Genomic DNA, 19,340 nt, shown 5'->3' with positions numbered 1-19,340 from the left:
TTGTTTTTTTTTTTTGTTTTTGCATGAACAATATATATGTAGGTAGGAACCAGAGATCTAAATGAGTATGTTCGAACCTGTTCGAACAATTTCAATTATTTAAAATGATCGTTCGTGCTCGATCGTTTTCTTCATCTTACGATCAAAATCAAAATGGTGATACTATACCAAACTTTGTGGCATGTAGATCGTGCAAAAAAGTGATGAAAAATTTTAAAACAACGACGAACTTTTTGAGGCACAGATGTTTTAAAGAAACCTTGCCAAATATAAACAAAGAAGTGATTGTGTCGATGGCCGATAAGAAAGCAGTTTTTGATGTGTCCGTGAAGCTGTGTATTGAAGATATTAGACCGTTTTCTACTGTAGAAGGCTCTGGAATGCAGGCATTTGTTAAAGAGTGTATAAAAATCGGTGCTAAATATGGAGACCATGTTAACGTGAAAGACATGCTTCCCACTGGAACAACCATAAGCAACAATGTAAAAAATATTAAAGACAAATTAGTGGAAATAGTCAAAACAGAACTCGGTTTTATTAAAAACTTTTCGGCAACAATAGATTTGTGGACTGACATTTTGGAAAATTCAGAAAATTTAAGTGATTTAAAATACAAAGTAAAACATTATTTAGTGAATTTGTTTTATCCCGAAATTAAAATGTCATTCAAAAGTGCGACATTTTTATATCCCCCGTGCAATAAAATGCAATTATTGTCCCCAACTGAAAAGACTGAAATATATGATTACATAAAGTCAATAGTTCCTGCTACTGCTGCGGCATCTGAAGATATTTTTTTTTCGAAGTCCAAATCTGGATAGTAATTCAACTTCTAATGAATTTGATGCTCTATCCGACTCCATTCAAAGGATTGTTACCCTTCACCCTCGCACTGAAATCGTCATTACGGGCGATTTCAACGTACACAATTCTTCTTGGCTTCGCTTTTCGGGCCAGACAACACCCGAAGGAAGGTATGTTGAGATTTTTGCTGAGTTAAACCACTAAACTCAACTAGTTAACGAGCCGACTCGAATTTCGGACGTCGCTGGTCGGGCTGAAAATACTATAGACTTGTTCCTTACCTCTGACCCTGATAAATACACTGTAAGTGTATTATCGCCTCTAGGCACATCAGATCATTGTGTCATATCTCTTGTAAAAAATCCAGTTAAAGAAAAAACTCCTAAGAGAACTGTTTGGCAATATGAGAAAGCCAACTGGGAGGGTCTCAACGCTTTTTTCAAAAACTTTAACTGGTCGCTATGTTTCCTTGATAGTGACGTTGATTCCAGTACAGATATGATCACAAACTTAATTCGCTCCGGAATGAGAAATTTTATCCCGAATAGGGCTAAAATAATCAAACCGAAAGAGAATTCGTGGTTTGATTCGAGCTGTAAAGAGGTTGTCAGGGAAAAAGAGGTAATGTTCCGTTATTATAAAGCCAACCCCACTGAGGAAAATCGGATAAGATTTAAGCAAGCTAGAAAGGCCAGCAACGCCCATATTCGACGAATCAAATTTTTGCATGAGCAAAAATTAAGACAAAAAATTTTTGGTCATTTGTGAAAAATATTCGAAACTCTACAACATCTTCGGTTCCAACGCTCGTTTACAATTGAATCATTTATTTGCAAAACATGATAAGTCCATGATTTTAAATTTTTCAGGAGAAGAAAAAAACGTTCTATTTTCTTTTGATATGCGTAGAAAAATTTATAAAAAATATATTCTGTGGAACTCTTGCCTAGCTACAAAATACCGTTTCGTTTTTAATTTTTGGAGCGATAGCTCAAAAGATAAAAAATAAAAACGCTTTTGGACTTATCATACTTTGAAAATAAACGGATGTGAAATTAGTTTTTAAATGGATATGCAATTTCGCTTTTAGCCCCAGTCTATCAAACAATTGTATTTGAGAATAAAATACAATGTCCGGACTGCTTATTTAACTTTAAAATAGCTTTAAACTTAAGATTTTCAGCCATTAATCTAATATACCATTTACACAAAAAGAAGCTGTTGTTTATTTTCAAAAGATGATAAGTCCGGGACTTATTCTGTTTTTGATACTAAAAAAATATTTCGCGTAGCTGTAAAATCGGATATAGATGGAGTAGATACTTCATATTTTAAAAACAGACGTGGTTATCCCTGGAGTACAAATTTAGTCAAAAAAACGAATTTTGAAAAAAAGTGGACTTATCATGTTTTGCAAATAAATGATTCAATTAAACTCCTTTTGTTAGATCTCTTGAGAAAGCCAACCTTCTCGTCAGTCAGTTCGCTGTCAATTCAACGTTAACAGAAAGTGTCATGACTCCCCCTTCACTTGAGCGAGTAAATAGTTTTATGGGACCTATCTTTTTTCGTACTCGTGCCACTGCAAGAGTTCTTAAAGACCTTGACATACACAAATCCGCTGGCCCGGATAGTATCCCTCCCATAGTTCTGAAGAGGTGTTCTTCTGCGCTGGCAAAACCACTGCGTAAGCTTTTCCATATGTCCTACTCTTCAGGTCTTTTTCCGAGTGGATGGAGAACAGCATTTGTCCAGCCTGTCCCTAAAAAAGGCGAATCTTCACCCTCTAACTATCGTCCGATTGCACTTACGTCCCTTCTTTCCAAGGTCATGGAAACGCTGATTAATTTCCAGCTTAAGAAATATCTTGAAGAACGGAAACTTCTTAATGACCGTCAGTACGGCTTTCGTAGCAATAGATCCACTGGTGATTTGATGGTTTATCCCACCGATCAGTGGAACAAATCTTTACATCGTTTTGGAGAAAGTAAGATTGTTGCGCTTGATATTTCAAAGGCATTTGATAGAGAACATTTTTTCTAATGTTCTAACAATAGCAGCTAGGTATGTATATCCCTTTCTATATGTATAATGTTATATGTATATAATTTTGTTCAAGCAAGAATGAAGATCTTGGCACATATTTCTCTCTCCTTCGCTCTCTACCTAAATACACAATAGACACCACACCATACTGCCGTACTAAGCAAAAAGGGCGCATGAGCCAAAATTTCAAAATTGAGTTAAGGGCATATTTGACAAAATAGTCAATGAAGATGAGCACAACGATATTACTCCGCTGTATTCCTCAATAGAAAAATGCATTTATTACTAACTCTAAAAATTAAAAAAAAAATTAGATTCGCATTTGGGAAGCTTGAACAATATAATATAATTATTGTGTAAACTAAAAAATTATAATTTTCCTACTACAAGTTGCTTAAAATCATTTTTGAAAATGAGCACATTTACAATTCTCAACCTTTTCCCTTACCAGTAAAATGCATTTATTTCAAAACTACAAAAATGGATATGCGCCCTTTTTGCTTAGCACGGCAGCATACGTCTTCCAATGATATTTTTCTAATGTCGAATTCCTTTCAATTTTTTGAATCGCCTCAAAAAAATCGAATTTTTGGTGTTAAAAAGGAACATGAAAACAGACCGAATTCTTTTTGCGATTATATGTGTGTTATTTGACAACAATTTTTACACGAACGTCAAGCTGAAATCAAAACAATTTCTGCAAAATAAAACAGAGTTCCCTTTGTTCAACAATTTTGTTTATTTTCTTCGGTAATTTAAATTTAATTTAATCAAAATCAATAGGAAATTGGAGATATTATTAAGATCTGAGTGAAGATGAAGTAGATGGTTAATTATTTTGACCGTATGCTGTGGTTTTACATATAAAAAATTTCCTGAAGACAATCACGGGAAGAAAAGTCACAGTAATTGGACTTTTTCACAAGAAGCCAGGAAAAAATACATTTTGATCGCACATTGTTTTTTTTTTATTTATTTCATATTTTTCCGCAAAAAAAATACGATAAACGATTATAATTTACACTTTATTTGAAGTTGGTGTTCTCAAATAAACAAACAACACGAAGCAATTTTTCAGCTTGACGTTTGAGAAATGTCAAATGTTACAAGTGTGTGTGCAAATCCGTGTAAATCTCTCAAAAAAGAGGGATTAAAAAAAATTCGAATTCTGCTTCGTTTGAGGCGATTTTTTTTTCTATGGAACATGATTTTCAGAGAAAATTCGCTTCAAGATCGCCGAAAATTCGATTTTTGCATTGAAAGGAATTCGACATAAACCACACGCCCCAAAATCATAAAAAATTATTTGCAATAACCCAAACAGGAAGGAAAACAATGCAAAAAAATAGTACCTATGTCCCTACCTGTATATTGTTCATGCAGAAAAAAAACAAGAATAAAGATCTTGGCAAAGCGTTGCCGCGTGCCGCCAACGCTTCAACTAATCTCTCAAATGTCAAACCAACCAATCACTCCCATCTCAAAATTTTTCTTCTTTTTCCCACTCCATAATATGCAAAACTAAAAAGAACTCCATATGATGTCATAAACACTACACCTACGGCTGCGTTACTTACTTTACCTATATGCATCCTTTATTAAATAGTTTCACTAATCACTAATTTCATTGGCCAATAAAAATTTTCAAAAACAGCAAAAAAAAACAAGAGAAATAAAAAATGAACTCTGTTATTTTTACAGATTCTGTTGGGATGAAATGTGTGATATGAAATGTATTGGTATGAAATGTTTTGGTATGAACTACCTCGACCATTTGGATAGTACATATTTTTGTTTAAAGAGTACAGAACGAGATACAAAAATTCTCGCACATTGTTTTTTTTTTATTTATTTCATATTTTTCCGCAAAAAAAATACGATAAACGATTATAATTTACACTTTATTTGAAGTTGGTGTTCTCAAATAAACAAACAACACGAAGCAATTTTTCAGCTTGACGTTTGAGAAATGTCAAATGTTACAAGTGTGTGTGCAAATCCGTGTAAATCTCTCAAAAAAGAGGGATTAAAAAAAATTCGAATTCTGCTTCGTTTGAGGCGATTTTTTTTTCTATGGAACATGATTTTCAGAGAAAATTCGCTTCAAGATCGCCGAAAATTCGATTTTTGCATTGAAAGGAATTCGACATAAACCACACGCCCCAAAATCATAAAAAATTATTTGCAATAACCCAAACAGGAAGGAAAACAATGCAAAAAAATAGTACCTATGTCCCTACCTGTATATTGTTCATGCAGAAAAAAAACAAGAATAAAGATCTTGGCAAAGCGTTGCCGCGTGCCGCCAACGCTTCAACTAATCTCTCAAATGTCAAACCAACCAATCACTCCCATCTCAAAATTTTTCTTCTTTTTCCCACTCCATAATATGCAAAACTAAAAAGAACTCCATATGATGTCATAAACACTACACCTACGGCTGCGTTACTTACTTTACCTATATGCATCCTTTATTAAATAGTTTCACTAATCACTAATTTCATTGGCCAATAAAAATTTTCAAAAACAGCAAAAAAAAACAAGAGAAATAAAAAATGAACTCTGTTATTTTTACAGATTCTGTTGGGATGAAATGTGTGATATGAAATGTATTGGTATGAAATGTTTTGGTATGAACTACCTCGACCATTTGGATAGTACATATTTTTGTTTAAAGAGTACAGAACGAGATACAAAAATTCTTTGCTGTTAAGCAAAAGCCCTGGAGTGAAACTTGATTGTCGATAGTTGATAGTCAAAAACGACAAACTATGGAGCAAAAACGTCGTTTTTGACTGTCAACTATTGACTATCAAGTTAGCCGATTCCACCCCTGTTGTTCAATACCAGCAAAAACATCAAAAGAGCTTTTATTTTTACTTTAGTTTTAAAAAAAGTTCATGTCCATAAGTTTGAAACAAAATTACTCGTATGCTGTTCTATCAAATAAGAGAACAGCATAAGAGCAAAATTTTGGAATAAACCCTATGAAATCCCTAGTTATAACGATTTTCCGAAAGGTGGCCGGAAACTGGAGACGGCCAAAAATAGGCAACTCTACCCTAAAGCTCTCCCACCATATTATTGGTTCATTTCTCTTTATTTTTTTTTTCTTTGTCCAACCGATCTATTAAGACTAATAATATAACTTCCCCACTTAACTATTTAAGCGCTTTTTCATAAAAGCTTTCAATATTTTATCATTTTATATTTTCACTTACATTAAATTTAAATCTCATGTATTATAGTCTATTTAATAGACCCGAGCTCCAGAGCAAAAATAGAACAAATTCGTTCAAGACTTTTTATTGGCGATTATGATTCCTTGGCATACAAGAATACTCCACCCAAAAGTGCTACTAAATCCATTGGTGCATTTCTGAGAAAACGGCAACACTGGTCGGTTTTCAGTTTTTTTGATTTAACTCGAAAACCAAGCCTGACTTTGAAATGGTTCAAAGACACTTTTCATAGCAAATTAAATTTTCTGTCAAGTTAAGATGGTTAAAAAATTTTAAAAATTATTTTTGTCTAAAATTCTAACCTAAAATCAAAGAAAAAAAAGTTAAAAAATTGACAATTTTATTTTTTTTTACTAAATCAAGGGGCATTTTGTGTATGTAGCCGGGACGTCCAAACTTTGTACTAATGAAATAAAGTAGAGGTAAAATCCTTTGATAATATGCAATTTTTAATTTTTTTTGTCAAGAAACAACTTAAATGTACCTATTCAAAAATTAGCACTTTTTCTAAATTTTTGACTTTTTTAGTTAAAAGCAAGTTTTTAAAACTCGATAAAATCGTATTAATTGGTAACTTTTAGACTTTTAAAGTAAACATACTTCAAGGGATTGATTTAATATAAACTAAATATGACAAACAAAAAAATTTATTTGCATCCTTATGGCCTTTTGTGCAATTTTGTGTATGTGCATTTTTATAAATTCGGGTCGAATGGATGGACGGAGAGCCATTAGCTTTGGTCTATTGCATAGAAGAACATTTAATACCAACTCTTTTACTGTTTTCAATGGCCTGAAAAACAATTCTTGTAAAATCCGCGACCAACGAAAAGTTTCTCTTGAAAAACGAAAAAAATACTCTAATGAGTTTGAAACAAAATAGCTCAGGGAAATTAGTAAATCAAATTGCACTTTTCGCGGGACAAATTTTTTTCATGGAACGTATTTAGGTGAATGTCCTTATCGTAAAAGTGAATTTTTTGGGATGATAAGATATCGGGAACAGCCGCCATCTTGGAAAAGAGGTCGGTGCCGTTTTTATTTTATAACTCCATTTTTACTCATTTAAACCAAAAATGTCCGGGGGTAGACTTATTATCAATTAAATTATCTAAAAAATGATATACAAATGAATTCCGTGAGTTAGTTAAATTCAATTTTATAGTCGGTCAAAGTCCGGGTTCTTCTCGCAAGGTTAAGACAATATGACATTTTTTCAAATATCTGAAGAACTTTTGATTTGTTTGGGATTTTCTTAAAGAATGAATTATAGCACTTTTAATTATCTATGAAATGAACCCTTTATTGTTTTTGTAACCATCACATTGTAGAGGCAACCAAACGTCGAAGTCATGATATACGATTTTTTAACTGAACATATTTGGGATTTCAATAGTTCAAATAAACAATCAAAAATTAAACACAATAGTCTCGAAAACATAACGGCTTACACACCTCATATCTTGAGTTATACTTATCGTAATGCTGAGATTGAGGTGTTCATGTTTAGGAAAAATGACAGGGCATCAGTTCTTATATTTAGAATTTTAAATAGTGTCACTTGAGCTTATTCACATTAATTGGAAAATTCACTTCATTTAAAACCTCGAAAACCATATAAAGGTTAACATTAAAGATTTCAAACTTTGAATTCAATATTTAGACGAATATAGTTAAAAAACTGTTTACTTATATTTTGGTTATACCTCCACTTCAAAAATTTGCTCGGTCTAATAGAAGAAAACTTGTTATTTTCTCACTTTTGGATAGTAGAATGTGAATTTCGACGTTAGATGGCTTATACATTATGTTGGTTACAGTAACGATAAAGGGCTCATTTCATAGATAATTCAAAGTGCTATAATTCATACTTTAAGAAAATCCCCAACAAATCAAAAGTTCTTCAGATATTTGAAAAAATGTCATATTGTCTTAACCTTGCGAGAAGAACCCGGACTTTGACCGACTATAAAATTGAATTTAACTAACTCACGGAATTCATTTGTATATCATTTTTTAGATAATTTAATTGATAATAAGTCTACCCCCGGACATTTTTGGTTTAAATGAGTAAAAATGGAGTTATAAAATAAAAACGGCACCGACCTCTTTTCCAAGATGGCGGCTGTTCCCGATATCTTATCATCCCAAAAAATTCACTTTTACGATAAGGACATTCACCTAAATACGTTCCATGAAAAAAATTTGTCCCGCGAAAAGTGCAATTTGATTTACTAATTTCCCTGAGCTATTTTGTTTCAAACTCATTAGAGTATTTTTTTCGTTTTTCAAGAGAAACTTTTCGTTGGTCGCGGATTTTACAAGAATTGTTTTTCAGGCCATTGAAAACAGTAAAAGAGTTGGTATTAAATGTTCTTCTATGCAATAGACCAAAGCTAATGGCTCTCCGTCCATCCATTCGACCCGAATTTATAAAAATGCACATACACAAAATTGCACAAAAGGCCATAAGGATGCAAATAAATTTTTTTGTTTGTCATATTTAGTTTATATTAAATCAATCCCTTGAAGTATGTTTACTTTAAAAGTCTAAAAGTTACCAATTAATACGTTTTTATCGAGTTTTAAAAACTTGCTTTTAACTAAAAAAGTCAAAAATTTAGAAAAAGTGCTAATTTTTGAATAGGTACATTTAAGTTGTTTCTTGACAAAAAAAATTAAAAATTGCATATTATCAAAGGATTTTACCTCTACTTATTTCATTAGTACAAAGTTTGGACGTCCCGGCTACATACACAAAATGCCCCTTGATTTAGTAAAAAAAAATAAAATTGTCAATTTTTTAACTTTGTTTTCTTTGATTTTAGGTTAGAATTTTAGACAAAAATAATTTTTAAAATTTTTTAACCATCTTAACTTGACAGAAAATTTAATTTGCTATGAAAAGTGTCTTTGAACCATTTCAAAGTCAGGCTTGGTTTTCGAGTTAAATCAAAAAAACTGAAAACCGACCAGTGTTGCCGTTTTCTCAGAAATGCACCAATGGATTTAGTAGCACTTTTGGGTGGAGTATTCTTGTATGCCAAGGAATCATAATCGCCAATAAAAACTCTTGAACGAATTTGTTCCATCCAAAAGGGTCTATTCAATAGACTAATTAAAACCCTTTATTACTTTAAAGTTTACTCATAAATAAATTATTCGGTGGTTCAATGCGTCTGCGCATCGATTGGTGATCTGAAGGTACCTAGTTCGAATCCAGGTTTAGGCAATTTTATAAATACTTTTTTTTTATTTTTTTATTTTTTTTCTTATTGTTTTATAATAATTCAGTTCTTTTAATTGTTTTTGTTGTTTTAATTTTTTAATTTTTTATTTTTTTTTTATTTTTTATATTTTTTTAGTTTCTCCTTTTTCTTTAATTTGTTTCTATATACTCCTTTTTTTTTTTAATTTATTTTTAACTACAAACAATGGCTTGTGGAAATGCTAATTGCTCTGGTCATCCCTGTAATACTCCCCTATTTCAATGTAATGGGCCTTGTGAAAAATTATTTCACGCCAAATGTGTTGGTGCTACTACTGCACTTATTGATAAAATCGTCTCCTCCGAGATAGGATTTTGGTATTGTGCTAATTGCAGAAAAATTTCTTTGTCAAACTTATCTTTTAAAATGTCTGCCCTTAAAACTGAAATAGTCAAAATCTCTAAGGTTTTTGATGAATTAAATAATAGCGTCTTAAAAATTGTTTCCACTGTTAATAACTTCTCTATTCCTTTAAATTTAGTAGATAATTCAACATCAACAAGTTCCAATGAAATACCCGATGATCCTCTTTGTTCAGACTCCACAAAGTCTAAACTTCCAAACTCTCTTCCCACTGGTTCTAAGAAAAGCAAGAAACGAGGGCGTGACCCTACTTCCTCTACTAATAACGTAAGCCCCGAACCCAAAAGATCAAATTTAAGAAGCAATCAAGCTAAAATTAACTCAGAACCTCAATCTCATTCAATTAACAACGTGTCTTTATCAACTGATTCTGCTAATCGTAATGATATTATACCGATATCTCTTGATTCCACAGCTCCAAAACCCCTTGAACCAGCTCCCGATTCTCAAACTTCAATCCCAACACCCACAAGCAATAATAATAATAACCCTTCTCATAGTAGTTTAGAATCTGTCCCTAAACCGAAAACGATATTTATCTCCCGTCTTTTACCGGCTACATTGTCTAAGGATATAGTCGAACACTTAATTGCCGCCAAAGCCATTCCAAATGCTTCATGTATCAAATGTTCTAAAATAAGTAAGCCCGATAGTTTTGTTTCTTCATTTAAAATCACTGCAGCCCTTGGCCATCTAACACTTTAGTAAAAGAATTTATTGTCCCATCCAAACAGAAATCAATTAAGAAACCTAAAAATAATAAAACTTCAAAAAACTTGGCAGGTTCTCCCTCTAGTTTTTTCATCTGACGCTGTTAATACGGTAGTGACAGAAGCTTCCACTGCCATATCTAACATAGATATTTACCACCCTCCCCTTGAAATTTTTTTGGATTTGGGCGATCATTTACTTGAAAATAGTAATCCTCAAGACACTTCGTTTGCCTTTGACTTTCGTAAGGCTAATTATCAGCAGCTTTCCGACATTCTCATTACATCTGGTATTGAAAATTTACCCACTTCGGACGACATTGAGATAACTGTTTCTCACTTTTACCGTGTTTTAAACAATTGTATAAGCGAAATAGTCCCACAAAAAAGATCGAAATATTCTAACGTTTCTCATCCTTGGTATACAAAAGAGCTAAAAATTCTTCGAAATAAGAGAAACAAAGCTTGGAAAAATTATGTAAGAACTTTGTGCCCAAGTAATAAAGAAATTTATATATCACTTTTTGAAGAGTTTAAAACCCTCTCTAATAACTTATATGCAGATTATCTTAGTTCTATGGAAAGTAGTCTCAAGCAAGATCCTAAACATTTTTGAAAATTTGTTAATATGAAAAAGAAATCAGATGGCTATCCAGTTAATTTCAGTTATGAAAACAACATCTTAAAGAATACTTCAGATATTTGCGATGCTTTTGCGACTAACTTCTGTCAATCTTTTATTGACATACCCGCCAATGTGGACATAGATTACTTCCGTTATTTAGAAAATTGCCCACAAGTTACATTTAATAATATTTAAATTGATACTTGTAAAGTATCCCATTTTCTTTCATTACTACATGAAGATTATTCTGTCGGACCAGATGGTATTCCTGCAGCAGTTTTGAAAAATTGTAAGTCAATTTTATCTCTTCCACTTAAACTTATTTTTGAATTATCTCTCAAGTTAGGTAAATTTCCCAGCATTTGGAAACAAGCGTTTATTACTCCTGTTTTTAAAAAAGGAGATAAATCCAATATAGTCAATTACAGACCCATATCTAAGCTGTCTTGTATTCCAAAGCTTTTTGAGCAAGTTGTTTTCGATAGCTTGGCGTTCCACTGTAAAAGAATTATATGCATTCAACAGCATGGCTTTATGCAAAAACGATCGACGGTTACAAACTTGCTTACTTTTTTACATAAGTGCTCAAATACATTAGAAAATGGACAGGAACTTGACTGTATCTACACGGACTATACTAAGGCTTTTGACCAACTCTCCCATGACATTATCAAATTTAAATTAAAAACTCTAGGTTTCCCTTTAGTTTTCGTTAATTGGATTTCTTCTTATCTTGAAAATAGATCTTATCAAGTGAATTTCAGAGACGCTCTCTCCAAATCGTTCATCGCAAAATCAGGTGTTCCGCAAGGAAGTCATTTAGGACCTCTTCTTTTTATTCTAGCTATAAATGATGCCCCATTATGTATTCGCCATAGCGAAATTCTCATTTTTGCAGATGACATGAAAATTTATAAAAGTATCAAATCGGTTAATGATCGGAGGCTTCTGCAAGAGGACATTAATCATTTTTATATATGGTGTAGTAAGAATAGCTTAGTTTTGAATCCAATAAAATGTCAGACAATGACTTTTTCCAAAAAACGTGCTCCTAGTTTGTATGAATATAAAATATCCCAACACAAATTACAGCGTGTTCAGAGCTTTAAAGACCTAGGGGTTAATTTTAGTTATAATCTTGATTTTTCCGACCATATCAACGTCATCGTGAATAAAGCCTTCTCTATGCTAGGTTTTGTGAAGCGTTGGTCAAAAGAATTTCAAGATCCTTATGTGACTCTTTCCCTCTACAATTGTTTAGTACGCCCCCACCTTGAGTACGCATCGCAAGTCTGGACTCCTTTTTACGAGACCCATAATGTAAGACTGGAATCAGTACGACGTAATTTCATTCGTTTCGCCTTAAAAGGACTGCCATGGTCTGATCTTTATAATCTTCCTCCTTATGAACATCGGATTAATCTCCTTCAGATTCAAACTTTGGCTCAAAGGAGGGTTAACAATGACATAATCTTCATTCACCAGTTAATCACAGGCGTAATTGATGCACCAAATTTACTTAAATCTGTTGGTTTTAACTATCGAGGGGGTGCTTATAGCCTCCGATGCTTGGATTTAATGAATATTCCACCACACCGAACAAATTATGGCTTGCATGAACCTTTAACACGCATGTGTAAACTTCTAAATTTAAATTCAAACCTTTTTGATTTAAACTTTAATAAAAATAGATTAAAAACTGTCTTAAAAACCAGTGTACCACGCTCATAAATGTTTGTGTTTATTTTTATGTCTTTTTTGTTGCTCAAGTTATTATTTTGTTTGTATTTCTTTAATGTTTGTTTTATCTAATATTAGGCGTGTTTTTTTGGCATCGCTATCTGCAGCCAAATTCGATTTCCCAAAAAAACCTATCCGCAGTTGCCCATCCGCAGCTGTCTAGCTGTCAGATAATAATACAAAAACAAAAAAATCTAATTGTTTTCAAGATTATTTTTGAATAGTTTTTACGCATAATTAATTTATTTTTGAAACGTTAGATGTAAAACAAACCAAATTGAATTGCTAAAAATGGATTTTCCTGATTTTCTATTTGTACATCCATCTGCATTTGTTCAAAGTTTGATTTTTTATTTTGGTTTTGCTTTCGGATAAGTTTTTGACATATTGGGGTATGTTCGTAGATTTGGGGCCAGTCGTCGTTCATGAAATTGAAGTTTTATAGGTGGCCCGTTTATATGCAGGGTCGAAAGATCAAAATTGAAATTCGTATGTGAAATGTGGAAGACTTGTTTTAATTTTAACAATATTTGTATAAATAACTTTTACTTAACTACAATGGCCATTTTTTGCAAAAAGTGGGAAATTTACAAAATACAATTTTTTTTCTTTCTAGCGCCATTTATATGTGAAAAAAAAAAAACTAAAAAAAAATTTTGTGATATCAAGAAATAAGTTTTCTGAATCATTGTTTTTAATTTAATATATAAATATTTAACTTATGTCGCTTTTTAATTATTGCTCTTGAAATTTGTGTGAAAAATCTCAGATTTTTTCTGGTAAATAGTAGATGAAATCTACTTTTGTATCTAAATGTTCGCGAAATGTGTTTATATAAACTTAACTTTTTAAAATGAAACAATAACAGATGTTCACCAAAGAGAGAAGTGTGTTTGAAGTGCTTGTACCTATGTGTGAATCTTGATAAAAATCGAGATTCAGATTTTTGAATCTCGAATCCATATTTTTAAATCTCAAGCCTCAAATAGATCATGAAATCTGAGATTTTTTACTTTTTCCTCATTTTACCACCTCTTTTAGCTGTCAGATTCACAAATTTGAAAAAAGTGAACATTTTCAAGCTCATTTTGTGCCAGTTTCTGAACACCAAAATTAAAAGCAATGATGCAGACAACTTATTTCTTGATGTCAAAAACAATTTTTTTTAGTTTTTTTCAAATATAAATGGCGCTAGAAAGAAAAAAAATTACTTTTATAAATCCCACTTTTTGCAAAAAGTGGCCGTTGTAGTTATACCTCAAATAGAAAACGACATTACAGAAGAAAAATATTAAACACCGTACAACAATTATGTGCGACTTGTTCCTTGATTTTATTTCACTAAGGGCCAATTTTTCAATAGTCAGTTAAACAGTCAGTTAGTACTTATTCCTAAGGATAGAGAAAAAATCAATTTTTCAACAAGCAGATGTAGCTTATTCCTAAGAATAAAACTATCTGCTTCTTTCAGAGACGAATAAAAATTATTCTAAGGAATAATCCCAACAAAAATATTGTGTCAGTTGTCAAAGCTGTTTTGAAAGAATTTTGAAAAAAATACAGTGGAAAACAAGAAAACAAAAACAATCATGAATAAAAATGACGTTTAATTTTAAATATTTTTGAATTTGACAAATTTTTTTTGTTATTCTGTAGAATAAATTATTCTTGATGGAAAACTTCAATGTTTTTATCTGATTGTTTATGAGCCTAATAACTTTATTCGTAGAACAGTTAACTGACTGTTTATTAGAAGATTGAAAAATTGGCTCTAAAAAGCATTTAAAGATTAGAGTAGGATAAGTTTCCATCAACGGTAAATATGTATGTAAATGAAATGTAGAAATAATTTTATGTGTGCGTTCCAATATTAATTCAAAATAAACTTAAATAAAAGAACGCAAGTGCGTTGCAGATTGCACTCTGCGAACATAGCTTCGAGACTCTTGATTTATCCGATTATCCGAAATTTTCTCCGATCGAGTATCGATACTCGAAAAAATGTCAATTTCTTATCCGCAGCAAGATTAAAGTTTTAGTTTTATCCGCAGTTAGGTGTTGTATTTGTAATACATGGAAGCTCCCACTGCAGATAGGGATAGCTGTGCCAAAAAAACACGCCTATTGAATTTAATGTTTTTATCTTAGTGTACGTTTTTTTGTAGTTATTATTTGCTTACTAACTACTAACACTGCACTTAGTGATGAGCCGGATAACACAGTTTTGTGTTGGCAAATGGTCGCAAGACGGTGCTTGCTATAAGCGCTCTTCGGCTATGAACTGATAGTGTAAAAAAAAAAAAAAAAAATCACAAAATTCCAAAGTGAAACAGTCAAATTGAAAAAACACTTCGATTTAAAAAGCTTAATTACTCGAATACGGCTCGTCTGACGAAAATTTTCAATTAGATCTTTTTTGTAGGAAATTTAATTTTATAAAAGAAAAAATGAACAGAAATTTTTTTTACTTTGATCGTCTAGCAGTTCTGTTGTAAAACATCATATCATGTACAAAAATAAAAAACACCGATGATAGACCTCTTAAAATTTTTTTTAATGGCTCAAATTTTCACCAAATTTTTTTTTCATCATCCTGAACAAGATTTTCGAAGTAACTTTCAAAAAAAAATATTTTTTTTTTTGGCCCAGTCTAGTGAATATGGCTTTTTAAAAATACTGACTCACTATTCACCTTATTATATTTCCAATTGTATATTTACTATGAATAATTAACAAATAAATGCTTGTATTAGCTTATAAGATATTGTATCTTAAAATGCATGCATAACAAATAAATAAATAAATAAAAAATAAAAATAAATATAGTGTGAGGGGGTCACCAAAATATTTTTCTTCTCAAGGGGGTCGCGAACACAAAAAGTTTGAAAAACACTGTGGTAGATCATTTCACGACAAACAAATTTTATAATAACCTTTGATGACCTCCGATCAATAGGTCGCGAGATATTTGCAAAGAACTTTTCGTGACTTTTTGACCCTTATTTTAAGTCGACACGATATCAATGTCGATTTTTCACATCTTCATTATTACTTCGTAATAAAGGTGTGTACCAAAATTCAGCCCAGTAGGAATTTTTCCGCAGATTGGGGCTAAAAACTAATAAAATGACTGGACTATTGTTAATTAATTTCTGAAACATTGTTTCTTTCTTCTATTATTTTTTAGCGGATACCACGCCTCCTAGGTACAAACTAGGTAAACTACAAATTTTTTTTTTATTCGTACCCATTTTTGACTAAAGCAAATAGAAAACACATTTTTTTAAACATTTTACCTGGTGCAGGTTTTCCCAAGTATCATAAAATCTATGAGTTTTCTGGCAAACTTGTAACTGAATTTTTTATTCATTAGTGTTTTTTTCATAAGTATAAATTTATAAAACACTATGTTTATCACACATTTATCGCAGAAAATTGGACCCAAAGTCAAAAATTATCATGGGTAAGAAAAAAGAAATGCACTTTAAAAATTAATATCTGCGCAATAAATAAAGATATTAACATTTTTTAAATGCAGTTACAAAGAAGAGCATTTTTTCTAAAGATCAAGACGTTTTTATCACAAGCATTAACGGAGAAATTAACATTAACATGAGTAAAGGCTTACCAAAGTAAGCGTTTTCTTAAATCATCGCTAAGGGGTATCAACTTTGCAGATAGAGAGCTACTGTAGAACAATTTTATTCTTAGAATATACCCAAGAATCATCTCCCAAAATACTTTTATCTCATTCCGGGACACCCTGTATATTTGTATGTGTATATGTATATAAAAATAATATTTAAAATAATATCTGTTCTTATCATTTCAGGTTTACTTCGCAGCTGTAAATTGCTGGCAACCAAACAGTGGTTGTCGTACACTTTATAACAATGTTTATAAATGGCCTGTTTTAATGGCGTATCTCCCCAATGCTTTATCTGTGCAATATAAGGGGAATTGGAATTATCGATCTCTTTCAACATTTATAGATGGATTATTAATACCAATAGTTCGAATTTTTAATAAACAAGAATTAATCCAACTTCGCATTGCCAATGATGGTGTTATTCTTGGATTATTTAATTCATGTTATACAAAAGAGTTCCAAATATTCTTTAAAACTGCTATCAAATGGTTAGAAAATAACCATTATGAAACCACAAAATTTGCTGTTTTTGTTGGGGAGCACACTTCAATGTTTTTAGATTCAGAAGCCATAACAACACCTGTGATAAAACTGTTTACTCCATATGATACAATAGTATGTAAATTTAATTTTTCAATTAAAAGCAAAATTAAATGTTGATTTAATTAGATTTTTAGGAATACTAAATGGACAATACAAAATATAATATATTTTTTAAAACAACAACTTACTGATTCGTCGATATGGGTTAATTTACCTAACGCAAAGTCTTCAATAATGTATAAATATTTCCAACAAGGACCTGTGCTGATGATGTTCACCCCACTTGTATCACAAAGTCAACCTTATTTTATAGTGAGCTTGTCACATTTGAGATTAAAAACAAAATATATTAGAAATATTATTTCTAGATGAAACAAATATTTTATGAATACAATCGTTATCAAATTGATCTCAACTCATCGGTTTTAAATGAATTTGTTTCTGGTATGAAAAGAGGTATTCAAATTTATGCACATAAGAAAATTAAAACTATAATATTTTATTTATAGAATATCCTGTTGTGTCGAAAAAACATTCTTGTGACTTTCCGAAAAAATTCCATCATCAAAGTATTAAAACACAATTTGTTGGTGTCAATCATTGGAATGAGGTGGTGCAAACATGTAATGCGTCAAACAAGTTGTCTTATATCTTTCCTCAGCTTATTCCCATAAATAAAAATAACGCTCAACGTTGCGAAGAGGAATTGTACCAATGCGCATGTCCTCAACGTATCATCGACAAACTGGATTCACGAAGTCCTTCAGAGGTATTGAAACGCTATAAACTAAAACAATGTTTGAATATGAAGAAACTACCAAAACAATGGAAAAATGGAGTATTTGAGTCCGTTGACGTAAGTATGAAATGCATTTACAAAGTTGAATTTTATAAGATACAGGGTGGCTGATGAATATCGCTACATTAAAAAATTCAAATAACTTTTTTTTCAGTGTATGCAATTTATTTTTCTTTTATTCATGTTAAAGCGCATTCAATTTCATTTAATATAGCTTAATTAGTTTTAAAAATAATGGATTTTGCGGCCTTCCTGTTTACAATAAACTCAAAAGAAAAAGTCGGATGCAGTAAGTGCAAGCGGTTTGGGGTTTCAAAGGAATGGTAAAATCCTGCATATGAGCTTATCGGAAAATTTTCGTAGGAATTCTACGAAAACATTATCTATTTTCTATTATGCATTTTTGTTAAATCTTAAAACTAATCTGTAAAATAAAAAAAAATTAACCAGATTCATTAAGTAGAAAAAAGTTATTAAAGTCTTTTTTGGTAGCGGCTTTCATCAGCCACCCTGTACTTTCCATTGCGTTGCTTTAAGGTGCATACTTTCAACAAAGAGCAGTATATTTATTTAAAAAGCGCAGTTGATTGCCATATACCGCACTCGTGTACAATGACTCAAATAAAAAAGTTGATGACTGGGTCACACTTACAAATATGTATTTACAAAAGATCACCATTAAAAATTTTAACTAAAAAGGAAAAACGAAAAAATAATCTGCAACAAATTAAAAAATCCGCGTACCTTAGTGTGCTTTTTTTTAAGGCGACCATCGATTTTTTCGCTCCCATTTCAAAACTTTGTTGTAAATATCCAACAAAAATTCCCTAAAAATTTGAGCCCCTAAAATTAATATTTAGCATTCGCCCTCCGCGTTTGAAGATTTCCCATACAAAATACACGGAGGTTATTTTTTTTTAAATTTAGACAGCTAAGCTCAATTTTATGTTGTTTCAACGTAGTACAGTTAAAGTAGTACATAAAATCAAGAAAAAAAAATTGTTACACTCATGAAACTTGGCAAAAAGTTTGCTTTTGGGATAAAAAAAACAAAAAAATTAAATAAAAAAAAGTTGGGTGGAAGGGTGTTTTTTCGCGGGCAAGAGGGAGGGGGTGAAGGTCAAAAATATGCTGAAAAAAAATTGTTTGTCGAATATCTGAATATGCTGAATCTAATGGCATAAAAATAATACGATTGCTCTAAGAAAAATTATTGCCGATTAAAAACGAGGGTACTTGTTTTTTGACTTCAACAGGTTTTTTTGGTGGGTTGAGTTTGTGTGTGAGAAAGGTATCATAACAGCTGACTTATATTTTATTAATTTTTAAAACTTAGTGAAAAAGTTTTGTTTGGTATAAGAATTAAGAATCCATAAAGTGCACAAAAATTTCTTGAGTTAAAGGGTGTTTTTTTTTTTAAAGATATGATGAAATTCGGAACTAGTACCACAAAAACTGGGAAAAAATTGTTACACCAATGAAAATTGGTACAAATGTTTGATTTATAACAGAAACCAAGAATCTAAGTAGTCTATAAAAATATTTTAGGT

General features: G+C 31.5%; 1 protein-coding gene across 5 annotated transcripts in view; it reads left to right on the top strand.

The window, feature by feature from the left end:
- The window catches only part of LOC129907895 (thioredoxin domain-containing protein 11), a 164,356-nt gene that overhangs the window by 105,541 nt on the left and 39,475 nt on the right, over nucleotides 1-19,340 (top strand). For 2 of the 5 annotated variants that reach the window (XM_055984379.1, XM_055984383.1), the window contains exons 3-6: nucleotides 16,632-17,063; nucleotides 17,118-17,303; nucleotides 17,360-17,447; nucleotides 17,501-17,847. In XM_055984379.1, the coding sequence (XP_055840354.1) occupies nucleotides 16,632-17,063; nucleotides 17,118-17,303; nucleotides 17,360-17,447; nucleotides 17,501-17,847 (1,053 nt within the window). The remainder of the gene's footprint in view (nucleotides 1-16,631; nucleotides 17,064-17,117; nucleotides 17,304-17,359; nucleotides 17,448-17,500; nucleotides 17,848-19,340) is intronic. The other 3 variants (XM_055984382.1, XM_055984381.1, XM_055984380.1) reach the window with 3 other exon arrangements.

Source organism: Episyrphus balteatus, chromosome 1 (genome assembly GCF_945859705.1).
Source record: "Episyrphus balteatus chromosome 1, idEpiBalt1.1, whole genome shotgun sequence".
Taxonomy (NCBI): domain Eukaryota; kingdom Metazoa; phylum Arthropoda; class Insecta; order Diptera; family Syrphidae; genus Episyrphus; species Episyrphus balteatus.
This window is presented reverse-complemented; position numbering and strand designations above follow the sequence as displayed.